A 24,137-nucleotide genomic window follows, 5' to 3' on the forward strand; every position below is an offset into this window, starting at 1 on the left:
AAATCTGATCCGGATCGCGGCAGACGTGGTGCAAAGTGAGACCCACCTGAGCGGGGCGGGGAGGGGCTGCCAGCCGCGATGGAGTCTCCTCTCCCGCGGGCGCTCGGGCACCGGCCGAAGTCTCACCTGGCTCCCTGCCCTGCCCGAGGAGGTAAGGGGTCTCCGCTCTAAAGGAGAGAAAAGTAAGGCTCACTGCCGCTTCCCCGAGCCTTGTAAGAACTGAGGTGGGACTCCAAGCCCGGTCGTCTGCTCTCCCGCATCCAGAGCAAGTTTAAGGATCTGCAGGACTGACTCCAAGCCCGTCACAAAGCAGACGTGTTCCCGGTTTCGATGTAGGCGCCCCACGCGAGAAGAAGCCCGGGGGAGAAATGGGCCCGCGGGGCGGGGGTGGGGAGCTGGGGCTGCGTCCCGGGGCCAGGCTACCCGCCGGGACATTCCGGACGCACGGAGCCCGGCCCTCCCGCCGGCGCCCGCACTGATTGGCGCTCGCGGCCGGCCTCCAGCCAGCTCACCTGCCCCTCCCAGCCAATCGGGGCCACCAGAATTGGGGCTGTCGCAGGGAGAGGGGAGTGATGCTGTTGACTGGAGGCTGAGCCTCCCTCCCCGCCGGGCCCGCCGCAGCCCGGAGCCCGAGCCCCAGGCTGCGCGCCCCCTGGCCCCTAGCCGCCGCGTTCCGGGCCCCGCGCGCTTGAATGCCGCAGCTCCCGGCCCGCACCGCTCCGCGTCTCCGCCGGCTGGGACGCGCCCCGACGGCGCCGGCCGACGCCGCTTCCCCGCAGCCTCGCGCCGAGCCCGCCCGAGCCCTGAGCCCCGCGTCCCTGCCGGCCCCGGGGAGCGGGTGGGCCCGGCCGCGAGCAGCCCCGCAGAGGCAGGATGTTCACGTCCAAGTCCAACTCGGTGTCGCCCTCGCCGTCTCTGGAGCAGGCCGACTCGGACGCGCTGGACATCAGCACCAAGGTGCAGCTCTACGGCGTGCTGTGGAAGCGCTCCTTCGGGAGGACGTCGGCCAAGTGGTCCCGGCGGTGAGTGCCCCTCCCGCGCCGAGGGAGGACCTCCTGGGGAGGGAGCCAGGGCCTAAGGACCCCCTACCGAAGCGCTCACTGCCGTCCTGCGCCTGCCTTTCTTGTGACCTTGGCCTCGCCCCGTTTCGCTCTTCGCTGGCTCCTCCTGGAAGATGTGGATCCCAGCCTCGGGCCGGGTCACCCCTGCGGGAGTCTGATCGGGCTGGGGTGGGGCCGCTGAGTTCTCTGTGGAATGGATCTAAGTCGGGTTGGGGAGAATGGGCGCGGGCGGAAGAGATCGTGGCCGTGGTTGGAGCCCAGTTGGGTCAGATTGGACTGTACTCTGCAGTGGAGAAAGAAGCCCTTCTTCACCCAAACAGCCTCCCTGGGACCCCGCCCCCAATTCCATCATATTCACAACCCTCGGCCCCAGGCTTCTAGAAGTGGGCACAGAGGTGGGGCATGGGTGTCCTACCTCCCACCCCCCACTTCCACCTACCCCCGACAGTCGGGTACCTGCAGTGAGGGAGCTTTTGAAAAGCACGGGTCAGGGGCGGGAAGGAGGGTCTGGGAGAGTCTGTGCCCACCCCTGGAGGAGTCTTACTGGGAACTGGGGCTTCCCAGGTGGAAGCTGGGGCTTCTTTAGTTGTAAAGAACCTGCCTGACAGTCCTTGGGCTCACAAAGAGTTGGAAATGACTGAAGCGACTTAGCATGCACATGGACACATGTGTGTCCTTAAACTGGGCCTAAGGAAGAGAGACTCCAGTGCTTTAGGCAGAGAAGCTGGAACAGAAAGGAGGGACTCTTGAGGGTTGGGGGAAGGGAGATGGGGCAGGACTGAGGATGGATGGGTCCTGTCAAAAGGACTGATCCTGTGGAAGGGGTGGTGGGGAAGAGCAGAGCAGCCTGGGTCTCTGGCATCAGCTTCCTGGTCCCAACTCCAAGGCTACTCCGCAGAGGCCAGTAGCCACTCATAACTGAGCCTGGAAGGTATTGGAGGAAGGGAGAGTTCACAGCCCTGAACTTTCAGGAAGCTCCCAATGCTGGTTTCAGGAGCAATGGGCGATTTTCTGGAAAGTGTTCACCTTCAGGGCAATCTCAGCTCTGAGATTTGCTGTATGATGGCCCCTGCCTGGAGGCATGACCCTGCCAGGAAACTAGGAGGGGGTCTAGATGCCCCTTCCATCCCACCCTGTGCGTCTGGCCCTGGGCAGGGGGGCTTCCTATGTGCCAGGAACACAGTTCACAGGGACATGGTAATAGTTGGTTTTGATGTTCTGTTTTGATGAATAATTTAATATGTCTACAGAACAAACAGGACTGTGGATGCTGTTTCATATTTTACATACCTGGTTTCTGCTGGACTTCACACTTTGGGGTTTAGCGGGATGGTGGCTCCTTGAGTTCCTCTGAAGTTAAGCTTATCTCTGATCTCCTGAGTGGAGGCCTGGGGCAGCAGAGAGACCATGTTGTGAGGGGTTTCCAGGGCTGTGTGGTCTGAGTGGCAGCTCTCAAGCGCCAGGAGCAGGCTTGTCTCTACCAAAGGCATTGAGTGGGGGTGGGGAGGCTGCTTATAAATTCAAGAGCCATTACCTGAATGCACCCCACCACCCTCTTCTACCTCAGTTGCTCTAGGCAAACAACACTCCTTTGTTGGGTCTAGCTGCTGTCCTTGGTATTACCTTTGGGTCTTGTCCTCCAAGACGTCCCTTTCCATGCATTTTTCACCTGATGGCATTCCTAATAAGTGCTGGGGATCTGCAACCCCCAGGTTCTGTCCCCTTGTACCCATCACCCACAGGTGTGGAGACTTGGCCCCTGCATCTGCAGTTGATTCCAGGGCTGGGAGGCATTGTGGGCAAAAGTTCGCCAGCTAAAAGCACAGTGATGGAGCCCAGGGGCCTTGGAGAGCTGTAGCACCCCCACCCCAAGAATCTCCACCAGTAACTCCCACAACCACTCAAAAACTCATCCAGCCCAAGTCAGAACAGTGTACACGTTCTGCAAAGTTAAGTCCTCCAACTGCCTTCCAAGGAGATTTTCACTCTATTCCTTCATGGGAATTCCAGAGTTGCCCCTGTGCAAAGACTCCTCCTTCCCTGGGACTCAGGAAAGAGCTAACGTTCCCCTGCCCTTTCTAGGCCTCTGTCCATGTTCACAGATAAACACACACACACACACACACACACACACACACACACGCACATGCACATGCGATCTAGCCTTGGATCAGCAACAGCCGGCCAGAGAGCATCTGGAATGGAGCAGGGGGGGGCCTGATGCTCAGCTTAGCCCCCTGTCACTTCCCAGCAGGGCCCCTTGGGCCCCAGTTACCTCTCTGTGGCCTCTCTGGACTCCAGCTAATTAGCAGCCACAGGAAGGCCTGGGGAGAGGGCACTCAGGCCTGCCGCCGCAGAGCCCTGCCATTAGAGCGATCGATGCCATGGTCGGCGGGCGGGGGCGTTGGGGGCAGCTAAGAGGAGGGGGCCTGGAAAGGTTCCTGAGCCGCATAAATAACTCATGGGCAGGATGGGAGCGGCTGTGGCCGGCTGGGTTCTACAAAACCTCTTCCCCTCAGGGCCTCTTTCAGGGCCTGTGCCTCCAGCTCCTAGTGCCCGAGCAGCCCTGCCATTCCCGGGGTGGGAAGATGCCCTTGAGCTGAAGGGTCAGCTTTTATTCCCCATGAACAACAAAAAGAGAGAGGAATCAACAATGTTTTTTAGCAGTAATCAGAGGATCTGGGAGAGGTGTCTAGAGGGTGACTCCTCTCCCTCACCTGTGAGCAGCGGAGACGCAGGTGCTCAGAGACAAGGACAGGAGTGAAGCCTCTCTGCCTGGGCCGTTGTCAGCCGCACGGAGGCACTGGTCCAGCAGACAGGCCAGCTCTCTCCCAGGGCTTCATTCTTTCCCCAGCACTCCAGTTGTTGTTGTTCAGTCACGAAGTCTTGTTCTACTCTGCGACCCCTTGGACTGCAGCACGCCAGGCTTCCCTGTCCTTCACTGTCTCCTGGAGTTTGCTCAAACTCACATCCATTGAGTTGGTGATGCCATCCAACTGTCTCATCCTCTGTCGTCCCCTTCTCCTCCTGCCTTCAATCTTTCCCAGCATCAGGGTCTTTTCCAGTGAGTCGGCTCTTCCCATCAGATGGTCAAAATATTGGAGCTTCAGCTTCAGCATCAGTCCTTCCAGTGAATATTCAGGGTTGATTTCCTTTAGGATTGACTGGTTTGATCTCCTTGCAGTCCAATCCATTCCCTAATCCCTCTGCACATCTCCCAAGGCTGGAGCCTCTGATAAGGAGGGCCCAGCTGATTCCTTCCTGCCTCTGGAGTGTCTACACCCATGTCCCTCCTCCTCCCTCAGGTATAAGGTGACTGGTGGGCCCTGGGCATCAGCTCACTCTTGTGGAGCTTCGGGGCATCCTACCTCAGGTTGCTGAGACTCACAGTGTCCGCTAAGTGCCAGGGGAGCCCTGGAGACGAGGGGGCCTCATTTCCCAAATCTCAGGCCACAACCTGCGCAGGGGTGGAAAGATGATCTGTGCAGCTGGTGTTCATCACGCCAAAAAGACCTGAGGAGACTTTCTTCCCACAGAGATTTGGGTCCAGGAGTTTCAGCCTTGGCTCTGAGCACCGCTTCCTAAAGGCGACACTGTGACACTGTCCCAGAGGACTGTGGGGGGAGAGCTTGCCCGTCACCGCCACGCACCAGGCTCAGCCTCACTCCAGTGACCCTGGGACTTGGGCTCGCTTCCTGGCTCACAGAGCTTCTCTCACAGCTGACTGGGGGGAGTCCCCCCAGCACAGCTGCAGCATTTCTGCCTGTTCTATCCCAGGCTGCAGGCCCCTCTTTTTTTTTTATAGTCAACCTGTGCTCTCCCAACTTCTTTCAGAATGACAGTGTTTGGTGGTGGGCAGTGGCTAGGTGGCAGCTCAGGGTTCTCCCCAGATCTGTCTAAGATGGTGGCATCAAGGTTGTTTTGAGTCCTGAGTTTAAGTATGATCTGGATACACTCTCCAGATCATAGCACATCTGTAAGATGAGATGACACCATTGTGTCAGGCTTCACTGGGGTCATGTGATGGTTCTCTTGGCCCGAAGTTAAATGAGTTGGTTATGCAAACAAGACACACTTCTCCTTCTCCTTCTCCCCACCCCCAGGAGCTGTAATGAGAGGCTGTTGATGGGCTGTTTGAAAACAGGGGCCGGAACTCAAGTGGAACACTTTCAGGCAATTCAACTGCCTCGTGTCCAAGACTTGGAAATATAGAGCAGTTTCTTTTGAGAGCGGGTGTGGCCCTGTGGCAGGTGAACCTAGGCTGAGAGGCGGGTGCCCTGAGCTCCAGTCCCAGCTCTGCCGGTGACCAGGTGTGAGCCAGGCCGGGGCACGGCTGCCTCACAGCTCACCGGCTGGCAGTGTCTCATCCGTCAAATGGAAATGGATCAAACTGTGGTGTTTAAACTCTGTTCCATGGTGATTCTACAGGTGCCTTAACTCCACCACAGGGAGGTGGGGGGCAGAAGGAGGGCCCCAAGGCCCCCTCCTACATCACCCAGTGCCTCTGCACTACTGCCTGCTTGGTACAGTAAGCTGGTCTTTATTATGTTGTTCAAAGAATTCTGCTAACTTGTTTTTGATTTTTTAAAATTGGAGTACAATTCCCAGGTGGCTCAAGTTGTAAAGAATCTACCTGCCAAAGCAGGAGACACAAGACACGCAGTTTGATCCCTGGGTTGGGAAGATCCCCGGGAGGAGGAAATGACAACCCACTCCAGTATTCTTGCCTGAGAAATCCCATGGACAGAGGAGGCTGGTGGGCTACAGTCCATGATGGGGTCACAAAGTCGGACGTGACTGAGCACGCACACAATTGCTTTATGATGTTGTGCTAGTTTCTGTTGTACAACAATGTGAATCAGCTGTAAGTATACATGTATCCCCTTTGCTAACATTTTTTGGAGCCCCTTGGACTTGGTGATCTTTGCATAAACCCTTACTTGTCATCACCCATGTACTTCACAGGCAGGATTTCTGCTGTCCTGCCATCTCAGACCTGCTGCTGCTGCTAAGTCACTTCAGTCGTGTCTGACACAGTGTGACCCCATAGACAGCAGCCCACCAGGCTCTCCCATCCCTGGGATTCTCCAGGCAAGAACAGTGGAGTGGGTTACCATTTCCTTCTCCAAGGCATGAAAGTGAAAAGTGAAAGTGAAGTCGCTCAGTCATGTCTGACTCTTGGCAACCCCATGGACTGCAGCCTACCAGGTTCCTCCGTCCATGGGCTTTTCCAGGCAAGAGTACTGGAGTGGGGTGCCATTGCCTTCTCCACCATCTCAGACCTAGAGCCAGGCAAGTAGCAGAGGCCAGGGTGGGCATTCCCTGAGTGTACCAGGCTGCCTGGAATGAGCAAAAAGGGACACACACTGGGAGCTATGTCATTTCTGCCACTTCTGAAAGGGACACTTCTGATAAGCCGTCCTTCCCCGGCTCTAGGATCTGCTTGACTCCACACCCCACACCCCTTTTCTCAGTGCCCGAGGAGCTCAGGGCTAAGGAAGCCTGGGTGCTGCTCCTGTTCTGGATGTCGGTGCCCCCAGGGAGAGGCCACCAGACTGGGTGAACTGCCTTCCTGGGACGTGTAACCCATGACCTCTCACGCTTCCACAGACCAGGGTTTCTGCTGATCCCCAGGGGCTCTGAGTTCTTGTTTCCTTATCTGTGGATGAACTGGTTGCCCAGCGTAGACGCTCCTTGTTGCGTTAGCAGATATGGACCCTGGCTCATTCCTCAGTCTCCCCCTCCATCCCCACCGCCACACTGATGCACCAGCCTCCACACAAGCTTTCTGGGGGCCTTGTAGACTGTGTGAAGGGAAAGTAAACGTTCGACTCTTTGTGACCCCATGGACTGTAGCCCACCAGGCTCCTCTGTCCATGGGATTCTCCAGACAAGTATACCGGAGTGGGTTGCCATTTCCTGCTCCAGCGTGAAGAGAAGGTTTGTCAAAGAGCAGGGTGGAGAGGTATTTGAATCCCAGAGTTGCAAGCACCTAGTTGGGTCAGTTCCCTGGTTTCCTGAGCCTTCCAGACATTACATCTCAGTACCACCAGGGCTGGGATTGTTCTCTGCTGTCTCTTGACCCTGTAGGGCCCAGGCTCTTGGATCTTCCCCGCATCCTCTCTCCTCTGCCCTCTCCCCTCACCCCACCTCCCCTCTGCCCTCCAGGACTGCCCCCGACTCCAAGTCTCTCTCTGTGATGCAACTCCCTTCCCAGCCCCTACATTCACACTTGGCTTTGCACCTCCAGACATTCAGGAGCAGTGTAGATGCGCCTTGGTTTGCCAGGACCCACCCAACTTTGGGTATTTGTGGGTCTAAATAGCCTTTATTGCTTGCTTCCAGCTGGATCGACTGTGAGGCCCATGTTGACCATCAAGCTCTGCTTGAGCCCTTGTTGCCTTCAGGGCGCTGAGGAGGGGAGTCAAGGTGGAAGCAAAGCTGAGGACAACCTTCCTGGGCTCCCTGGTTCAGCTCGGATGGCACCTCGTCCGCTTTGCAGCTCAGCTAGCGTCCTGGGCCTCGTGTCATCCCAGACTCTGCTCTCCCTCGCTTGTCTGTTCAACAAGCTCTGCTGACTTGTATCAGCAACAACCAAGAACTCTAGTCTGCCCCCTCTGCCCAGCTGTGGAGCCCTCCAAGACACCTTCTCCACATCTAAAACTGCAAGGTGACCTCACAAGGGCCCTGTTTGAAACCCGTTGGCAGCTCCCGTCGTCTGCCACAAGGAGCCCCGCCTTCTCACAGGGACCACAAGCCCCACCCGCGCCTGGTCCCCACTGCTATCTTTGACCTTAACCCACCTCTCACTCCCCTCCCCGACACCACTGCGCACCCCTTTGGCACTTAGCTGCCAGCAATACCAGATGTGTTCTGATAGCCTTGAAACACAATGTTTGTTGCATCTGCTGTGCCTTCTGTCTGAGATGCATCTCCACTTCCCTCGTCCCCTCAGTTTCCTAGACGCTCCTATTCGTCCTTCCAAACCTTGCTCAGTTGTCACCCCCTCTCGGAGAACATTCCGGGCTGGACACCCAAACCATTCATTCCTCACCCATCTGTCCTCTTTCTGTATCTCATACAAACTTACAAAGTGGCAGGGTACCCTGGTGCTGTATATTGATCCCAGCTTCCCACTTGCCAGTTGTGTAACCTGGGGCATGCTGCTTAACCTGTCTGTTCTCCACGCATTTCATCTAGCTCATGTGAGGAGTGAATGGCTCATTACCATTCTGATGTTATTAAAACAGTGCCTGGCACACAGGAGGAGCTGGATAAGCATTGGCTGTATTTTAAATTATTGATGTGTACAATCAGTGTTTGCCTATAAACTCCCTGAGGACAGGAAATCATCAAGCCCCCGGGCCCAGAAGTATACCGGGAGATTCGCTCATGCTCTCTGACTTGAGCTGGCCAGGGGCTTGCAGTTACTTTGCAGAGAGAAGCTCTAAGAAGACAAACCACGATGCCAGGTCTGAAGCGCTAAGGAGAGCCTAGAGGAGTGGTGAGGGGGGCTGGGCATCAGAGAGCAGAGCAGCTGAGAGCCTGAGCTTTGTCAGTGTGATACCCAGCCAACTTTGCTTGCCTGACACACAGCAAGCCAGATGCTGAGCCACCCAGCTTTGCAGCAGAGAAAAGGTTTATTCACGAGGCAGCCAAGTGAGGAGTTGGGAGAGTTAATCCCAAATCTGCCTCCCCAGAGGCGAGCAGCTGGGGGTATTTATGGTCTAAACCAGAAGGGAATCTGAGGCATGGGGGGAGGTGACTGGAGGAAGGAGGTGAAGGAGCCTGTGTTCTGCACAGGCGCACCTGAGTTACATGCTTCTTTGTGGAAGGCATGTGCAAATTTCAGGGAAGTCTGATATGGAGGGAACCTGGGACTGGGACGGCAAAACATCACCTGTGGGGCGAGCAGGTCTATTCTGTGCAGACTCTGATCAGATGTGTTGGATCCTCCCGGTTTCAGCCAGTTTGTTGTGTTACAAAGAGAGGGCTTTTAAACAAGCTGTTCCCTTATCTGCTGGTCTGTTAAGACAAGCTCAAGAATTTGCATTAGTCACCAGTTTCTGTTATGGATTTTTTCAGCCCAAGGGGCATGGTTTCAGTCCTCCCCTATCTTCAGTTCCTCAGCTTTGACAGAAGAGGACTACATTCTGCTGATAACGGTGGAAGGCCTATGGAGAATTAGAGGAATGGAACTGTTTTGCATTTGATTGCAAACTTGGGACCATGTTTTGGATCTGGGTTTTTTCTCTTTTGAAGGCAGGCACTTAGTCTTTATTTGAATAATCATCATATGAATTAAAGTTAAGTATACGTGGCAAAGAGCAAGTACAGAGTTTTAACAAGAAGGAATATAAATCCTAGCCAGCTCACAAAAGAATGACAGTTTAGGGAACTTCCCTAGTCGTCCAGTGTTTAGGACTTTGCCTGCCACTGTAGCGGGTGTGGATTTGAACCCTGGTTGGAGAGTTAGATCCCACAAACCTTGGGGCCAAAACAGCAAAACATAAAAAAACCAAAAGCAATATTGTAGCAAATAAAAGATTTTAAAAATGGATCCATATCAAGAAAGAAAATCTTTTAAAAAAAGATGACAGTTTAAGTAATCCTTCAAATATAGGCCTATTTCCTGATGGGATGCCTGAGAAGATATTTCCTAAGAATCCAGGTTCTGGGGGTGACACTTGTTGGAGTCAAGTTGCATAATTTTTTCACAGTAGGTTTTAACTTCCGACGTGGTGTTATTATATACATAACACGAGCTACTGACCGCCACACACACACTCCTCTGCTGCAAACCTCAGCGTCTTAGCATTTGGCTTGCTGCACTTCGGGCAGACAAACCTGGTATGGTAACAAGCTGATCAGCTGAGTTCCTGGTCTGCCCCTTACTAGTTGCTGAATCTCTCTGTGCCTCAATTCCCTCACCAGTGAAATGGAAATACAGCCCCAACTCTCAGAGTTGGCATGAGAGATTAGGTAAGATAATGTCAATAAAACACTTAGAAACATGAGCGTCTTGGTACCTGGTAAATTTTCCTTCATCTAGAGGTGAATTCTTTAAGACCAGAGAGAAGAGGCGGCCAGGGCAGACACAGAGCCTATACTCATGCACACACTCTGGGCTTCACTGAAGCTTGGGACCAGACAGGGAGACCCTAGGGGCTGGGACTGGAGACGAAGCTTTGCCCAGGACTGAAGCTGGCCTGGGTAGAAGGGTGGGCCCTGGACAGGGGGGAGGGGCGGGTGCAGGAAAGGGCTGTGTGTTTGGAGGACAGCAAGTTGGCCAGCTGGGCTGAAGCCAAGGGCTCTTGCCAGTAGGAGGTTTTTGAGCACAAATGGGAAAGGAGGTCAGGGGAGGCAGCGGCAGACACTGAACCTAATAATAATAAATATTAGTAGTAGTAATAAAAGTAAATGTTTAAGGAATATCTACCATGTGTCACACAATATTCGAAGACTTTAAGTGAACAACTCTTTCCGTTATCCCAACAACCCTAAGAGATATATGTACTATTAGTGTTTTCGAGTTCCCCTGGAGGACCAGAGCCCTAGAGAGATCAGAGGACTTGCCCTGGTCACACTGCTGGTAAGTGGCAGAGTTCTGACGCTTGGCTACGCCAGCCTTGACACCTACTGCCTTTGGCCCATCTGTTTCCTGCCCAGGTGATGGCCCAAAGGCCAAAGCAGCTTCTGAGGCAGTGTGGTATGGGAGTAGGAACGGAGGCTGTTGTCTGTATTTCCAGTCCCACCTCCACCTCTACCCTGGCTATATGACCTTGCATGTGTAGCTTCATCTCTTAGCCTCAGTTTCCTCATCTGTAAAATGGGAATAAAAAGCCCTACCTTCCAGAATTATTACATGGATCAAATACTGATACCTAGGGCTTCCCTCGTGGCTCAGACTGTAAAGAATCTGCCTGCAGTGCCGGTGACCCGGGTTCGATATCTGGATCAGGAAGATCCCCTGGAAAATATAACGGTAACCCACTCCAGTGTTCTTGCCTGGAGAATTCCATGGACAGTGGAGCCTGGTGGGCTACAGTCTGTGGGGTCACAAAGAGTCAGACACAACTGAGCAACTAACACTTCCACACTCTGCTTGGAAAGCAGCCCAGGAGAACAGCTAAACAACCAGTGACTGTCTCCAGCCCAACTCAGTGACCCTAACTCTGCAGGACTCAGAAGGAAGCAGCCCCTGGCTTGTGGTCAGAGTGAGAACCCCGGGAGTAAGGGGATGGTGGAGGAAGGGGCAGGAAGAGGAAGTATCCTTCTGTGCAGGGGTACTCTAACCTTGGGCCCCCGCCTGCTGCAGAGAAGCTGAGAGTCATCGGCTGGAGCAGCGGACACGCCCTGAGACAGGGTTACAAGCAAAGCCAGCCCTATGGGTCCTCGAAGTGAACTTGCCAGATGTACCCTTTGTTGGGCGATCCTCCTCCTTGCCAGCTGGGGAGTCACCCTCCTCCTCCAGATCCATGCCAGCTTCCTTTCCTTGATTCCCATCCCCACCCGAAGCAAACCGAGAGCAGCTGCAACCAGACCAGGTTTGGCATGCATGGCACGTGACCCTTCATGACCCCTGTGGCCATGGGAGCCCCGAGCTCTGCCGAAGTCTGGAACAAAGCGTGCCCTGGACATCCGTCTTCCCCACCTCTCAGAGGGCACAGAGAGAAGGGCCGTGACATTCGGCAGTGACATCCTATGTGGCAGACAGATGTGGAGGGCGTTTCATGCCTTCATCCCCTGGATCCTTTCCTGTCCCTCCTGTGGCCCCAGCCCCTAAGGGATCCCATGCATTACCCGCTAACCCACCAGCAACAGTCTGTCCTCAACCCAGCAGCCAGACTGAGCCTTCTGCAGTGTGAGTCAGATCATGTCACTCCTCTTAGAACCCTCCAGTGCCTGTCCCGCTTACTCAGAGGAAAAATCAGCCTCTATCAACTAGCGGTCTGACTTTCAGCAGGTCATGTCACCTTTCTGCTTCATTTCTGCCCATAGAAAATGCAGACACCTGCCTCATGGGAAAATGAAAATGTTAGTCGCTCAGTCGTCAATGACTCTTTGCTACCCTGTAGCCTGCCAGGCTCCTCGGTCCACAGAACTCTCCAGGCAAGAATACTGGGGTGGGTTGCCATTTCCTTCTCCAGGGAATCTTCTCCACCCAGGGACTGAACCCAAGTCTCACATTTCTGGCAGATTTTTTACCATCTGAGCCACCAGGGAAGCCCTTATAGGATAATAGTGAGTGTTAAATGCATTAACAGAGGTAACTGCTTGTAATAACGTATTGCTTGGGGTAAGTGCTAAATAAACGTTAATTTTATCATTAATGCTATTCTAGTAGCCAGCAGGGCCTTACACAATCTGCTTTCTACCTGGTTCCCTCTGTTGCAGCCACACTGCGGTTCCTTCCAGAACCAGGCACACTTCCCATCCAGGGCCTTTGCACCTGTGGCTCCTCTGCCTGGAACACTTACCTTTCCACAGATGATGCCTTCAGGCTCTCCTTGACCACTTTGTTTAACATCAACACCTCCCCCACCCACCCCTCACCCCATTGCTCCCCCTGCTTTGTGTTCCTCCATAGCATTTATCAGCATCTGGTATGTGGCCTGTCTTTCTAACTTACTTACGGTCTGCGTCCCCACTACATACACTCAAGTATAAGCTCTACGGGAACAGGGATTTGTGTCTCTCTTGTCCACACCTCTGTCCCCAACACTCAGAACATTGCCTGGCACAGGTAGGAGTGCAGCGATTATTTGTTGACTCAGTGAACGTTTCTTCATAGCAGCCCCAAAAGGCAGATACGTGCGGCCTCGTTTTGCAGAGGAGCTTTGAAGGGAAGATTCTGCAAGGCTGGGAGCCGGCCGGAGGCTGTGGCTTGAGGGATAGGGATTGTTTGCCTCCAGCGCCCCGTCCTCTCCCTGTCTGTGTGTCTAGTGACCAGCTGTCTGCCACCCTCACCGAATCCCTGGAACAGGGCTTTGCTCTGAGGGAGGAGGGGTCTCTAGAAGTGTCACAAAGGCAAGAAAGTATTCATCTTGGTCAGCTCAGGCAAATACCATAGATTGAGTAAACAGTCTGTTACACTGTTAAACCCTTCTGCTCAACAACAGAAATTTATTTTCCTAGGAGGCTGAAAGTCTGAGATCAGGTGCTGACATAAGCAGGTTCTTTCTGGGAAGGACTCTTTTCCTGGCTTGCCGACAGCCGCCTTCTCACTATGTTCTCAAGGGGCCAAGTGGGAGAGCAAATGCTTCGTCTTAATAGGATTGGATTATGGCCCCACTTCTTGACCTCATGTAACCTTAACTACTATCTAAAGACCCTATCTTCAGGGACTGCCTTGGTAGTCCTGTGGTTAAGAGTCTACCTTCCAATGCAGGGGCTGCAGGTTTGATCCCTGGTTGGGATTGGAGAGCTAGGATCCTACATGCCTTGGGGCCAAAAAACCAAAACATGAAACAGAAGCAACATTGTAAGAAATTCAATAGAAACTTTAAAAATGGTCCACATCAAAGAAAAATCTTAAAAAAAAAAAAGACCCCTTCTCCAGAACAGTCACATTGGAAGATAGGGTTTCAACTTATAAATCTGGGGGAACACAGTTCATTCAATAGCAGTATTTTAGTAACCACTGAAAGGGGAGAATAAGGGTCCCTAGGAGGTGGCCCTGTGCCCCCTGCCTCCCATTTTTCTGTGGGTGACAGGACTGTGGAGATGCATCACTCAGTCCAGTCCTGGCTCTTCTTCAAATTGGCAGAGTGATGAGCACAGTCTCATCGGATCCTCACAATAACCAGATGAGGTCCGTGTTATCACTTCCATTCTACAGGTGAATAAACTGAGGCTCAGAGAGGCGAGCTTACTTGGTCTAGCCCTTCCCCCTTCCCCCCCCACCCCAGGCTGAGAAGTGACAGCTCTGTGTTCTTATCCACTCTTTGAATTTCCTTTGAGACTGTCAAAGGACATCTCTCGTGTCCCACAGGACTGAGGGGCCATGACACGCCCTCCGGACAAGAGTGAGCACCCAGGGTGTGGCAGTGGTGCTCGGCCGGTGCACGGCCCGTCAGCACGGACAGAAGGAGCTCACACGGCAGTGTGGGCTGGGCTGGTCACCAACAGTGAGACAGTTTCAGCCAGGTGAAGAGAGAGAGTAGGCATTCCTGGGAAACTGTGCGGCCTCTTTCGCAGGATCCTGCAAGACAGAGTGAGGCGGGAGGCAGCGAGCTCAGGGTTTGTGGGGCCAAGAGGCTAAAAGGCAGAAGAGGCAGGAAGGCTGAGAAGGTGGGCAGGGGTCAGGTGCTGGGGGGCCAGGACGTGTCCGCTGTTCTGCAGATGGCGGTATTCGTGTGTTCTTCCTCCACGGGGGTGGGGGTGAGTCAGCTTTAGCAGGATGTCACCTCTGAGGCCCACAGCTGCCCGCAGTATCTGGCTGGGCCGAGAGCGCCCATGCAAATAAAGAACATGGTTGGGGTGGGGTGCACAGTGAAGGACAGAGCCAAGCTCCTCTCCTCGGGGAGGGGAGACAGCAGCTGTCGGCAGTCACAGTGACCCTCCCACTGTAGCTGTGGCCTCGGGAGGGTCCCCTTGGCTGGTGGCACCTTCAGAGATTCACCGACCACTTTTCGAGTCCCTCCCAAGAGGGTGTGTCCAACCAGGGGTGTGTCAGTGAATGTTTAACCACTTGCTCTCTTGGGGGTGGGGTGGGGTGGAGCACTTGATGTTTTGTAGCGTTTGATGATTTCCATGGTGTAAATATTCCCACTCTGACTGACATCAGCTACCGATACAATGTCGCTGATCACATAGCAGGGGAGAGTCCCACTGTTGGCCTCCATGAGCCCATCTAAGCGGTGTTTCCGGCTCCCCCTAGTCCCATGGCTCAACAGCGGCATTAGCAGCTGCCCCAGGAGGCTGGAGCTACCATTCTGGACTCTCAGGTCCAACTGGATCTTCTCCTGGAGGGCACCTGGTGTCTTATCTAGTCATCAGTCCTATGAGAGTCCCCTGGGTGGATGCAAGAGCTCCGCCCGTGGGCATCAAAGCCAGAAAGCCCCAAAGGCCTAGAGATCCCGAAGTGAAAGTGTTAGTCACTCAGTCATGTCTGACCCTTTGCGACCCCGTGGACTGTAGCCGGCTAGGCTCCCCTGTCCGTGGGATTCTCCAGGTGAGAATACTGGAGTGGGTGTAGCCATTCCATTCCCCAGGAGATTTTCCCAACCCGGGGATCAAACCCACATCTCCTGCATAGGAGGTGGATTCTTTACTGTCTGAGCCACCAGGGCAGCCCTAAGTTAGCCCCAGGGCCCAGAAGGAGGCTGTGTGAAACATCTAAGACTGAAGGCAATGCAGGTGTCACATGTAGGCTGCAGGCCTGGCCTCACCAGCCTGGTACCCACATGCCATTTGATGGCCAGTCTTCAGGACCACTTGTCAAAAGACCCACTTTGGAACTGTGTGTCCCTCCAGCCCTTCTTCTGCCCCTCCTGGGGTAGACTCACAGGGCTGAAGGTACCTGAGGGGAAGGACCACAGATACCCCCCTGTGCCGAAGGTGGCGGCTCGGGGGGCTGGAGGAGCCAGCTGTGAAGCTTCGGGAGGCTGCCTGTGAGCCTCCTACTTATGCTTGTCCACTGGTGTGAGGGTGGGCTGCCTGTTGGCGGGGGCCTGGCCAGCTGAGGACTTTGCCTGGATGTGGCACGTGAGTTGGCAAGGATGAGTTTGAGTGGTGTCCTCATGGGCTCCCCACGTGAGCACAAGGGTGCTCTTGTCCCGAGAAACCTCACCCCTTTTCTCCTGTTTGCCCCTCCTCCCCACCACCCACTTTAGGTTTTTCATCATCAAAGAGAGCTTCCTTCTTTACTACTCTGAGAGCGAAAAAAAGAGCTTTGAAACCAATAAATACTTCAACATCCATCCCAAGGTGAGGGGCCTCTCCCCAGGACACAGTGCGGGAGGGCCCAGTGGGAACAGAGGGGAGGGTGCCCTCTGGTGTCCTGCCCTGGTCTCAGGGCAAGTCTTATGGGGGGGCGGGTGCAGAAACCACCCTGGCCCCCTCCCAGGCAGTATCCCTCCTGTGTCCCTCTGGGAGAGTTCTGGTCTGGCTTCTAGCTTCGAGCCTTTAGCAACACCTGGATATTGGCTGAAGGCTCCCAGAGGCCTTCGGTGACCTGGGCTGGGTGGGGGCTGCAGGCCACTGATCTGCTTCTTTCTCAGGGTGTCATCCCTCTGGGTGGCTGCCTGGTGGAGGCCAAGGAAGAGCCCAGCATGCCCTATGCCATGAAAATCTCCCACCAGGATTTCCACGTGAGTAAGGCTCTCCGCTTGGCCTGGGCTCCGCAGGGACAGAGCAGATTCCCTGGGACCCCAGGCTCCCCGGGGGCATCCCCTCCAGTGGGCTAGCCTGAGAAGAGTGTCAGTGACTTGGGGACGTGGGTGAGAACGCAGAGCAGGCCTGCAGAGGCCGAGTGGTGGCACGCAGGGTGGTTCCTCTCAGGCGCACCAGTGTCTTCTCTTCCTGGCAGGGGACCATCTTGCTGGCCGCCGAGTCGGAGTTTGAGCAGACCCAGTGGCTGGAGATGCTGCAGGAGTCTGGGAAGGTGTAAGTGCACCTGGGCGGGAAGGAGGGCAGCCTGAGGGTCTGGAAGGGGAAAGAGTGTGGGCTGGGCCAACCCTGACCTCCCTGCCTCTCGATTGGGATCCCGGTGGAAGCACAGTCATCCTGGGAGAGGGCAGGGTGGGGAGCACAGGGCTGGGGGGAGCTGGTTTGTGTGGGGAGTTGAGACAGACCAGATTTAGAGCATCTTTGGGGAGTCTTCTAAGTGAGATTCGAGCAAAATGAGCTTTGCTGGTGTAGTCACAAGCACACGTAGGCACCATTTGTCCCCCACTCTCAGGAGCAAATCCGGTGTCATTAGGAGAAGCTGGCAGCCTCCTGACACCCATCCCATCTCCCCAGGCCCTTAGTTAATCCTAGCACAAACCAGTGGTTTGTAGATGGAGGTACAGAAACCTCCAGCCCATTTGCTCACAGACCCCTGTCTCGGCCCCTGCCTATTCATGCTGGGCTGAGCTTTCAGTTCCACAAATAATTCTGAATGGTGCCCTGGGCCAGGCCTTTTGGCAGGTGGTAGGCATTCAGTGGTCTAGAAAGCAGCCGAGGAAGCAACCTCTTTCCTGCTCCCAAAGTGCTCTTGGCCCAGCCCCCGGTGGCCCACTTTGCAGCCCGGGCCAGCCTCCAGGGACTGTAATGGATCAATGTTGGCGGCATGGCCAGAGTCACAGGGACCAGGGTGGGTGCGAGCTGGGATTCTGGAGGAGAGAGGATGACGAGGACACGCTATGCACGTTCTCTTTCTCCTCCAGCCTTCTGTTTTAACGGTTGTGTGTGTCTTCCTTTTCTCTCCTGTTCCATCTGCCCTCCCTCCCCAGGACTTGGAAGAATGCCCAGCTGGGAGAAGCCATGATCAAAAGCCTGGAGGCCCAGGGGCTGCAGTTGGCCAAGGAGAAGCAGGAGTATTTAGGTTGGCTGAGGGATGGGCTGCAAACAGGTTCCCTGGTGATAGCATTTCAGGGCTGGGGGCTGCAGCCCAAGGTTTGGTGCAGGGCTGAGGGAGGGTGTCTTGGGTAGGGGTTTAGCAGGCTCCAAGGAGCTGGAGACCAGCCCGGAGCCTGGGGGGCTGTATGGCATGATACGAGTCCTCTGGGTTGGCATGACAGGAGGCAGGAGAGCCTAGTGGTTAGGAGCTGGAGCTCTGGACCCAGCTTTGTCATTTATGCATCAGCTGTGTGGATCTTTAGGCAGTTCATCTTAAGCCTCAGTTTCCTCACCCTTAAACTGGAGACAAAATCAGCCCCCAACTTTTAGAGGTGGTGGAAATGCCTAGAAACACTTGTGTCAGCTGTGCAGCAAGGGCCCCACAAACGGAGAGGATGTTGCCCCCAGACCCCAGTTCTCACCCCCAGCCCTCTTTAAGGTTCTAGGCCGAGGTGCCCCTGATTGGCTAGCGGTTGCTGTTGTTCAGTTGTTAAGTTGGGTCTGACACTTTGAGCCCTCATGGACAGCAGCACTCCAGTCTTCCCTGTCCTTGACTGTCTCCTGGAGTTTGCTCAAACTCATGTCCATCGAGTAGATGATGCCATGCAACCATCTCATCCTGTGTCACCCCCTTCTCTTCCTACCATCAATTCTTCCCAGCATCAGGGTCTTTTCCAACGAGATTAGCTGGTAGGCATGCTCTGTTTGAGAAAGATAGTTAGTCTTGGAGGTTGGTCCTTTGCCTGGGACCCTCTCCCTTGCTGCCTCCTTAAATGTGTGGGGACCAGAGCACTGACTCCCCTCTGCCTACTCTAGACACCCTCTGCCCTCAGGACCTGCCTTGCCTCACTCACCAGAAATAAGTGCAAAGGTTAACAGCACCCTGGGGGCGCAGAGACCCACTTGAGCTTCCAAAGATGAGCTGTCATTTTCTTGTGAATGCACAATGCGGGGTCATTGCCAGGAGAGGAGGGTAGCAGATCAGGCCAACTCAGAGTTTGCAGCCCCAGGAGCTGGTTGCTCTCCCAGCTGGGAGGCCCAGCAGTGCCAACCTCATCCTTGGAAGGAGCTGGGGGTGATGGAGGTGATCACAGACAGTGACCCCTCAGGACTGGATCTGCAGTGAGCATCTCGTGAGAGTGTGTATCCTTGCTTTGGCAGACAAACTGATGGAAGAGACTGAAGAACTCTGCCTTCAGAGGGAGCAGAGAGAGGTAGGGGCACATCGAGGCCACTCCCCACCGCCTTTATGGGCGGTGTGTCTGCTCTATGGGCCCTTTCACAACCACTGTGCGCTGACCTGTGTTTCTGGCATTAAGGAAGGGTGTTAGGGGAGACAGGTTCCCAGGCAACCTGCTGGGAAATCAGACGGGCAGAGCAGGGAAGGCACTGAAATGACAGTGCTTGGGACTTGCTGTCGCTTTTTGGCAAGAAGTGTGTTTCTCCTTACCAGTACCCGGGGAGAAAAGTCAAAAGAGTAGGTGATCACTTTCTAAAGAAAGAGCCATTCAGAAATTTTATAAGCTGTGTCAGGAGGCAACGAGCTTCGTGTCACTACTGATATTCACAGAAGGCTGAGGCGGCCTTTTTCATCTACAGAGGAATTTCTGGCCCCATAAAGGTGACTGGGTTGGAAGATATCAGAGGTTCCTTCATCCTCTAAATGTTAAGATACAAGTTTTAAGGAGGCCAAGCATTGACTGGAGGCAGCTAACCCTAACCCTTGCCTCGTTTAAAGGCGAGGGCTGCTGAAGTCCGTGCTATTTGGGATCTCCACGAAGCCCTGGGCCTTGCCTGTTCTGAGAAGTCATGAAGGGCAGGGTGGGGTAGTGGTTATCAGTGGAGCCAGGCTGCCTGTGTCTGGATTGGACCTTCACTGCTTCTGACTGTGTGACCTTGGGCAAGTTACCCCACCTCGCTGAGCATTAATAGCCTCTTTTGAAAAATGGGGATAATAATAGAACCTATCTTATCAGGTATGTTTGGAGGATTAAGTGAGATGTTATATATAAAGTGCTTAGCACAGAGTACATGCTTAATGAACATTTGTGTTTGTTAGTATTAAAATCGTTAACTATGAGCCCATCCTACAATTGGACTGCCAACTGCCTGAGCTCCAAGCCGCAGAGTGGCATGCCCTGACGCACCCACAGAGGGAGGGCCTGATTTGGTCCACTTCTCTTTGCCTGGTTCCTGTTGCTTATCTCTCCCAGGAAAGTTCAGGGCTGGGCCTGTCCGCCCGGGCTCAGTGCCTGCTTCTCTGACTTGATTCTCACAAACCTCTCACCCTTCCCAACCACCCTCCCTGGGCTTGGGAACAGGCCTGACAGTCAAGAAGCATATCACGGAAAAAAAAAAAAAAAAAAGAAGCCTCTTGGTACTGTTGCACCCTGAATACTCCTGGGGCCTTTCAGAGTACCTGGTCTAGGATGGGCGCTCAATAATGTTGTGGAATGACTTAATATTTTTAATTTGTATAATTTTACTTTGCATCTTGATTTTTAACCAGTAGGACAGTCCACCCTCATTTTTCTTCTTCTAAAATGTTATCAGATATTCTCACCCATTTTTTCTTTCGGCTGAACTTCAGTGTCATTTTGTCAATTACAAAAACCCAACCAACCAACCAAACAGCGCAGGAAATCTACTGAGGATTTTTATTAGGATTGCATGGATTTGAGGTTTGGCGTGGTGACAGCATTGAGCCTTCTCCCCCTGGCTATGTGTGGGCCCCCAGGGTCAGGCTCTCAAATGGATCCTTCCTGTATTAGAGTGTGGGCATTTTCTTCAGACTGTTCCGTGCATTTTGAGAAGTGAGATGTGGTAGATTGTCAGCAACTTAAAGGCAGGTAGTTTAGGAAGCCAGGGGATGGGATGGAGTGACAGATACAGCCACTGGCAGGGGGAGACAGACTTATCCATCAGAGAGGCTAAATCTGGGGCAGCAGTCAGCCCGAGGAAAATTTAGACACTCTATCTAGGTCTTTAGCCAGGAAATGAGGCCAGCAGAGACCCACTGCTCACAGGCCTCGCTTAAAGCCGTAGCATGCTGAAGGAGGGAGGCTGGCCAGCTGTGAATTTCCTGGGTTTTGGGTATAAAATGTGAGTAAGACTCACTTGAGTCCAGCTGGTGCCCCGGTGAAGGCTGCCCCGGGCTGGCAGGAGGGAGAGGAGTGTGTTCAAGTTCGCATTTCCAGGTCGGCTGTGTGCTCTAGATGGAGAATAGAACTCACGGAGTCATTCTGTCGAGGGTTTCCCTTCCTTACCTTGTTCATCTAGATTATGGATCCACCTGCCCCCTTCTCCTTTCCCATCTGCATCCAGGTCACAGAGATGCTCTGGGAGGCCTTGCATGGGCCACTTAGAAAGGCATGTGGCACCCTGGCCCAGTGATAAGTTGAAGATTCTTTGATCTTTAAGAGGCAGTTTGGTTTAAAAGGAGACGCAGGGTCTGGTACCAATCTATCGCTGACTGTGTGACTGTGGGCACATTAGCCTCTGTGTTGCTCCAGTAACAGTGATGGCTGCGCCTGGCTAGCTCCCAGGTTGCTGTGGGGCTCGTTGAAATACAAGGCAGGAGGTGCTTTGTGGACCGGCAAGGCCCGGGCCAATGGGCGCTGTGTGATAGTGTAGCTCTGACATCCTCCGCGAGGTAGAAAGGCCCAGGAACTCAAGGGGCACGAGCTGAGGGTTCAGAGGGGACCATCCTGGGTCTTCTGCCCTGAGATCAGAAGATTATGCCTCTAGGACTTCCCCGGTGGTCCAGTAGTTAAGGTTCTGCGCTTTCATTGCAAAGGGCGTAGGTTCGATCCCTGGTCCGTGAAGTTTCGCTTGCCGCGTGGTGCAGACAAAAACAAAATAAAACAAGGTTCTGCGTTTCACCAGAAGACCATGCCCTTCCTTGGGCACAGGCCCCTCAGGTGTCCCTGGCTCCGTTGGGCCTGGTCTCATCGCTCTTATCCCCTGGGGGAGGCCAGCCGGCCTGCCTTTCCTCTTCTGATTGCACTGGGAGAGCTCAACCTGGCACGTGGGCAGGCACACGGGAAATCATAAATGCCCAGGACCCTTCAGGCAGGGTTCTTGCCATGTGGAGTGCCCCCAGTCAGAACTCAGACTCTCGGAGCTGGAAAGGACCTCTCCCTTTCAGGTGAGACTCTCAGGTGACCTCCCTGACGGTTGTTGATCCTGATTCTGCCACGGGCAGCTTGGGAGGTGTCCTTTGCATTAGTGTTCCATTATTTGAAAGCTCTTCTTTCCATGCAACTGGAATCTGCTTTCTACCGACTTCTTTCCAACCTCATACTTTGGCAACTTAAGTAAGTCCAACAGTCACTGAAGGAGCATGATGGGGTGGATGAAGACTTAGCTGCCGTGGGTCTTAGCTGACCGCGGCCTGTGGCAGGAGGGCCTCAAAGACTCGTGCCATCCTGGGCTGCATGAACAGGAGCTTCTAGCTGCTTCAGGTTTGTAGACTGTGTGTACCACTTCAATCAGCATTCTTAGGCTACACATGGACATCATTTAAGAATCATTGGGATGAAATGGAAAGTGGGAAAGAACTGAGCATCCAGGAAGAAGATTCTCCTTCTTTTTGCTCTTTAATATAGACCTTTCCCCCATAATGGTAGAAATGGGAGAAATCATGCTCTTCGTAGAAAACTTAGGAAACATGAAGAAGAAAATAGGTTTTACCTTTAACCCTACAACTCCACAGACAATTACTGTCAATTCAGCATTTTTCCTTTGTCTTTGTTCCTGTAGATTATTCTTATATATATTTTAAACCTAATAGGATCATATCAGATACTCAGTTTTATGGGCTTTTTCATGATATCTTTCATTTTACCTTCATTAACACTATACCTTCAGCAATTTTCCACATCATTCAACACTTTTTGAAAACATGAGTTTTAATGACCAAGCACTGATTCATCATAGGTGATGTTCACTAATCTTCTACTTTTGGACATCTAGGCTGTTTTCACTATTATAAATTATGCCACAGTGAATGAACATCTTTGTATATAAATCTTGGTCTAGTTTTCTAATTATTTCCCTAGGATAGATTCCTGTAGGTGGAATTACTGACTCAAAGGACAAGAACTTTTAGACTTTCTGATGCATGTGGCCAAACTGCTTTTTAAAAATATGTACCTATTGACACTCCCACCAGCAGAGTATGGACATTTCCATGGGGTTTTAATAATTAATTTTCTCTCATTTTCAATCATAAAAAGATATCACAGGGTAATAGTAAGTAAAGGGAAATAATTGCAGGTTGGGGTATTGGAAAAGGGGGCTCTCCAGGCCAAGAGGCTGAGACCGTGGGAGAGTGTCCTCCAGTCAGGTCCTATCTGATCTGCTCTGAAGCAGCAAAAGCCAGGTGCCCATAAGAGCCAAGTGCCCTTGTGACTTCTCAGGTCTAAGCCCAGGGATGCCTCCAGCCTGTAACAGCCCTGCCGCAGCAGGTAGAGGCCACCAGAGAGAGGAAATACGCATCTGAGGCCACATCACTGTTTATCGCCATTCACAACACCATAGGTCAGTTACTGAGAATGTATGAACACAGAGGGTTTCAAACTTTTTGTAGCTCTGAACTCTTCTTGCATTAAAAAGAGGGAGGTCTACAAGAATAAAAATTTAAATATATTTATATTATATTATGTCTGTATGTGGCTGTGTCTACTGCCACCACACACAACCCCAAAATATTAGTGGTTTTGAACAGCAAGGGTCTATTTCTCACTCAGCTACATGGCTCAGCGTGGGGCTCTGCTCCACGCCTCCTCACTCGGAGAAACCCAGGCTCACGGAGCCTCCACTGTTAGCGGAAGCACTGGCTGACGTGGCAGGGAAGGGAACACAGCGTGTCACGCCCAGTCTGTAAAGGGTGTCTGCCTGGAGGGACGCACTTCTGTTCACTTTCCACCGGCCTCGGCCAGACCCACGGGCCTCCCAACTTTTACAGGTGGGCTGTGGCCATGCCCTGTGTCATGAGGGCATCAGAGCCCTGTGAGCAGCCCCAGGATGACCACTTATGAGCCACACCCAAAATGCCAGTAATAATTAGAAGGAAAAAAATAGCAACTTTTGGGGTAAGAAGCTTAGTGGTGAAGGACATAGGGTTTAGAATCGGACTCTTCCCTTTCCTTGGGTTTTATTCCTTCTCTGATTTTCCTCAAAGCCAAGGGCAATTTCCCCCTACAGCCAGCCACCCCCACCTCCCTGGAGAGGTTTCCATTATCCTTGAGAACAAAGCCTCTGGGTGAAAAATGAGGGCGTAATTCAGAACTATAAGATAAGAGAGAATGTGCATATCCTCCCAGAGCATAAAATGTGGAGGAACAAAACAGTTGTCACAAAATGCTTCTAACCACCCGTGGCATGATGTGTACCCACCAATACTACCTGTTACTGAGCCCTGGGAATACAGGACCCCTGGGGGAGCACCTGCTTACTGGGAAAACACTTGTTCTTGCCAGCAGTCCTGAAGGAGCAGGTCCCGTTCCCTGGGCCAGCTAGTCCTGGGCT

General features: G+C 53.3%; 1 protein-coding gene across 1 annotated transcript in view; it reads left to right on the top strand.

Moving 5' to 3' along the window:
- The first annotated feature begins 595 nt into the window (after window positions 1-595).
- PLEKHD1 (pleckstrin homology and coiled-coil domain containing D1) overlaps window positions 596-24,137 on the top strand; it is a 33,029-nt gene continuing 9,487 nt past the window's right edge. The window contains exons 1-6 of the mRNA XM_065941476.1: window positions 596-1,022; window positions 15,899-15,992; window positions 16,286-16,375; window positions 16,594-16,670; window positions 17,501-17,592; window positions 18,768-18,820. Of these exons, the coding sequence (XP_065797548.1) occupies window positions 874-1,022; window positions 15,899-15,992; window positions 16,286-16,375; window positions 16,594-16,670; window positions 17,501-17,592; window positions 18,768-18,820 (555 nt within the window). The 5' untranslated portion in view covers window positions 596-873. The remainder of the gene's footprint in view (window positions 1,023-15,898; window positions 15,993-16,285; window positions 16,376-16,593; window positions 16,671-17,500; window positions 17,593-18,767; window positions 18,821-24,137) is intronic.

The sequence above is a fragment of the Muntiacus reevesi genome, chromosome 7 (genome assembly GCF_963930625.1).
Source record: "Muntiacus reevesi chromosome 7, mMunRee1.1, whole genome shotgun sequence".
In the NCBI taxonomy this organism is placed as follows: domain Eukaryota; kingdom Metazoa; phylum Chordata; class Mammalia; order Artiodactyla; family Cervidae; genus Muntiacus; species Muntiacus reevesi.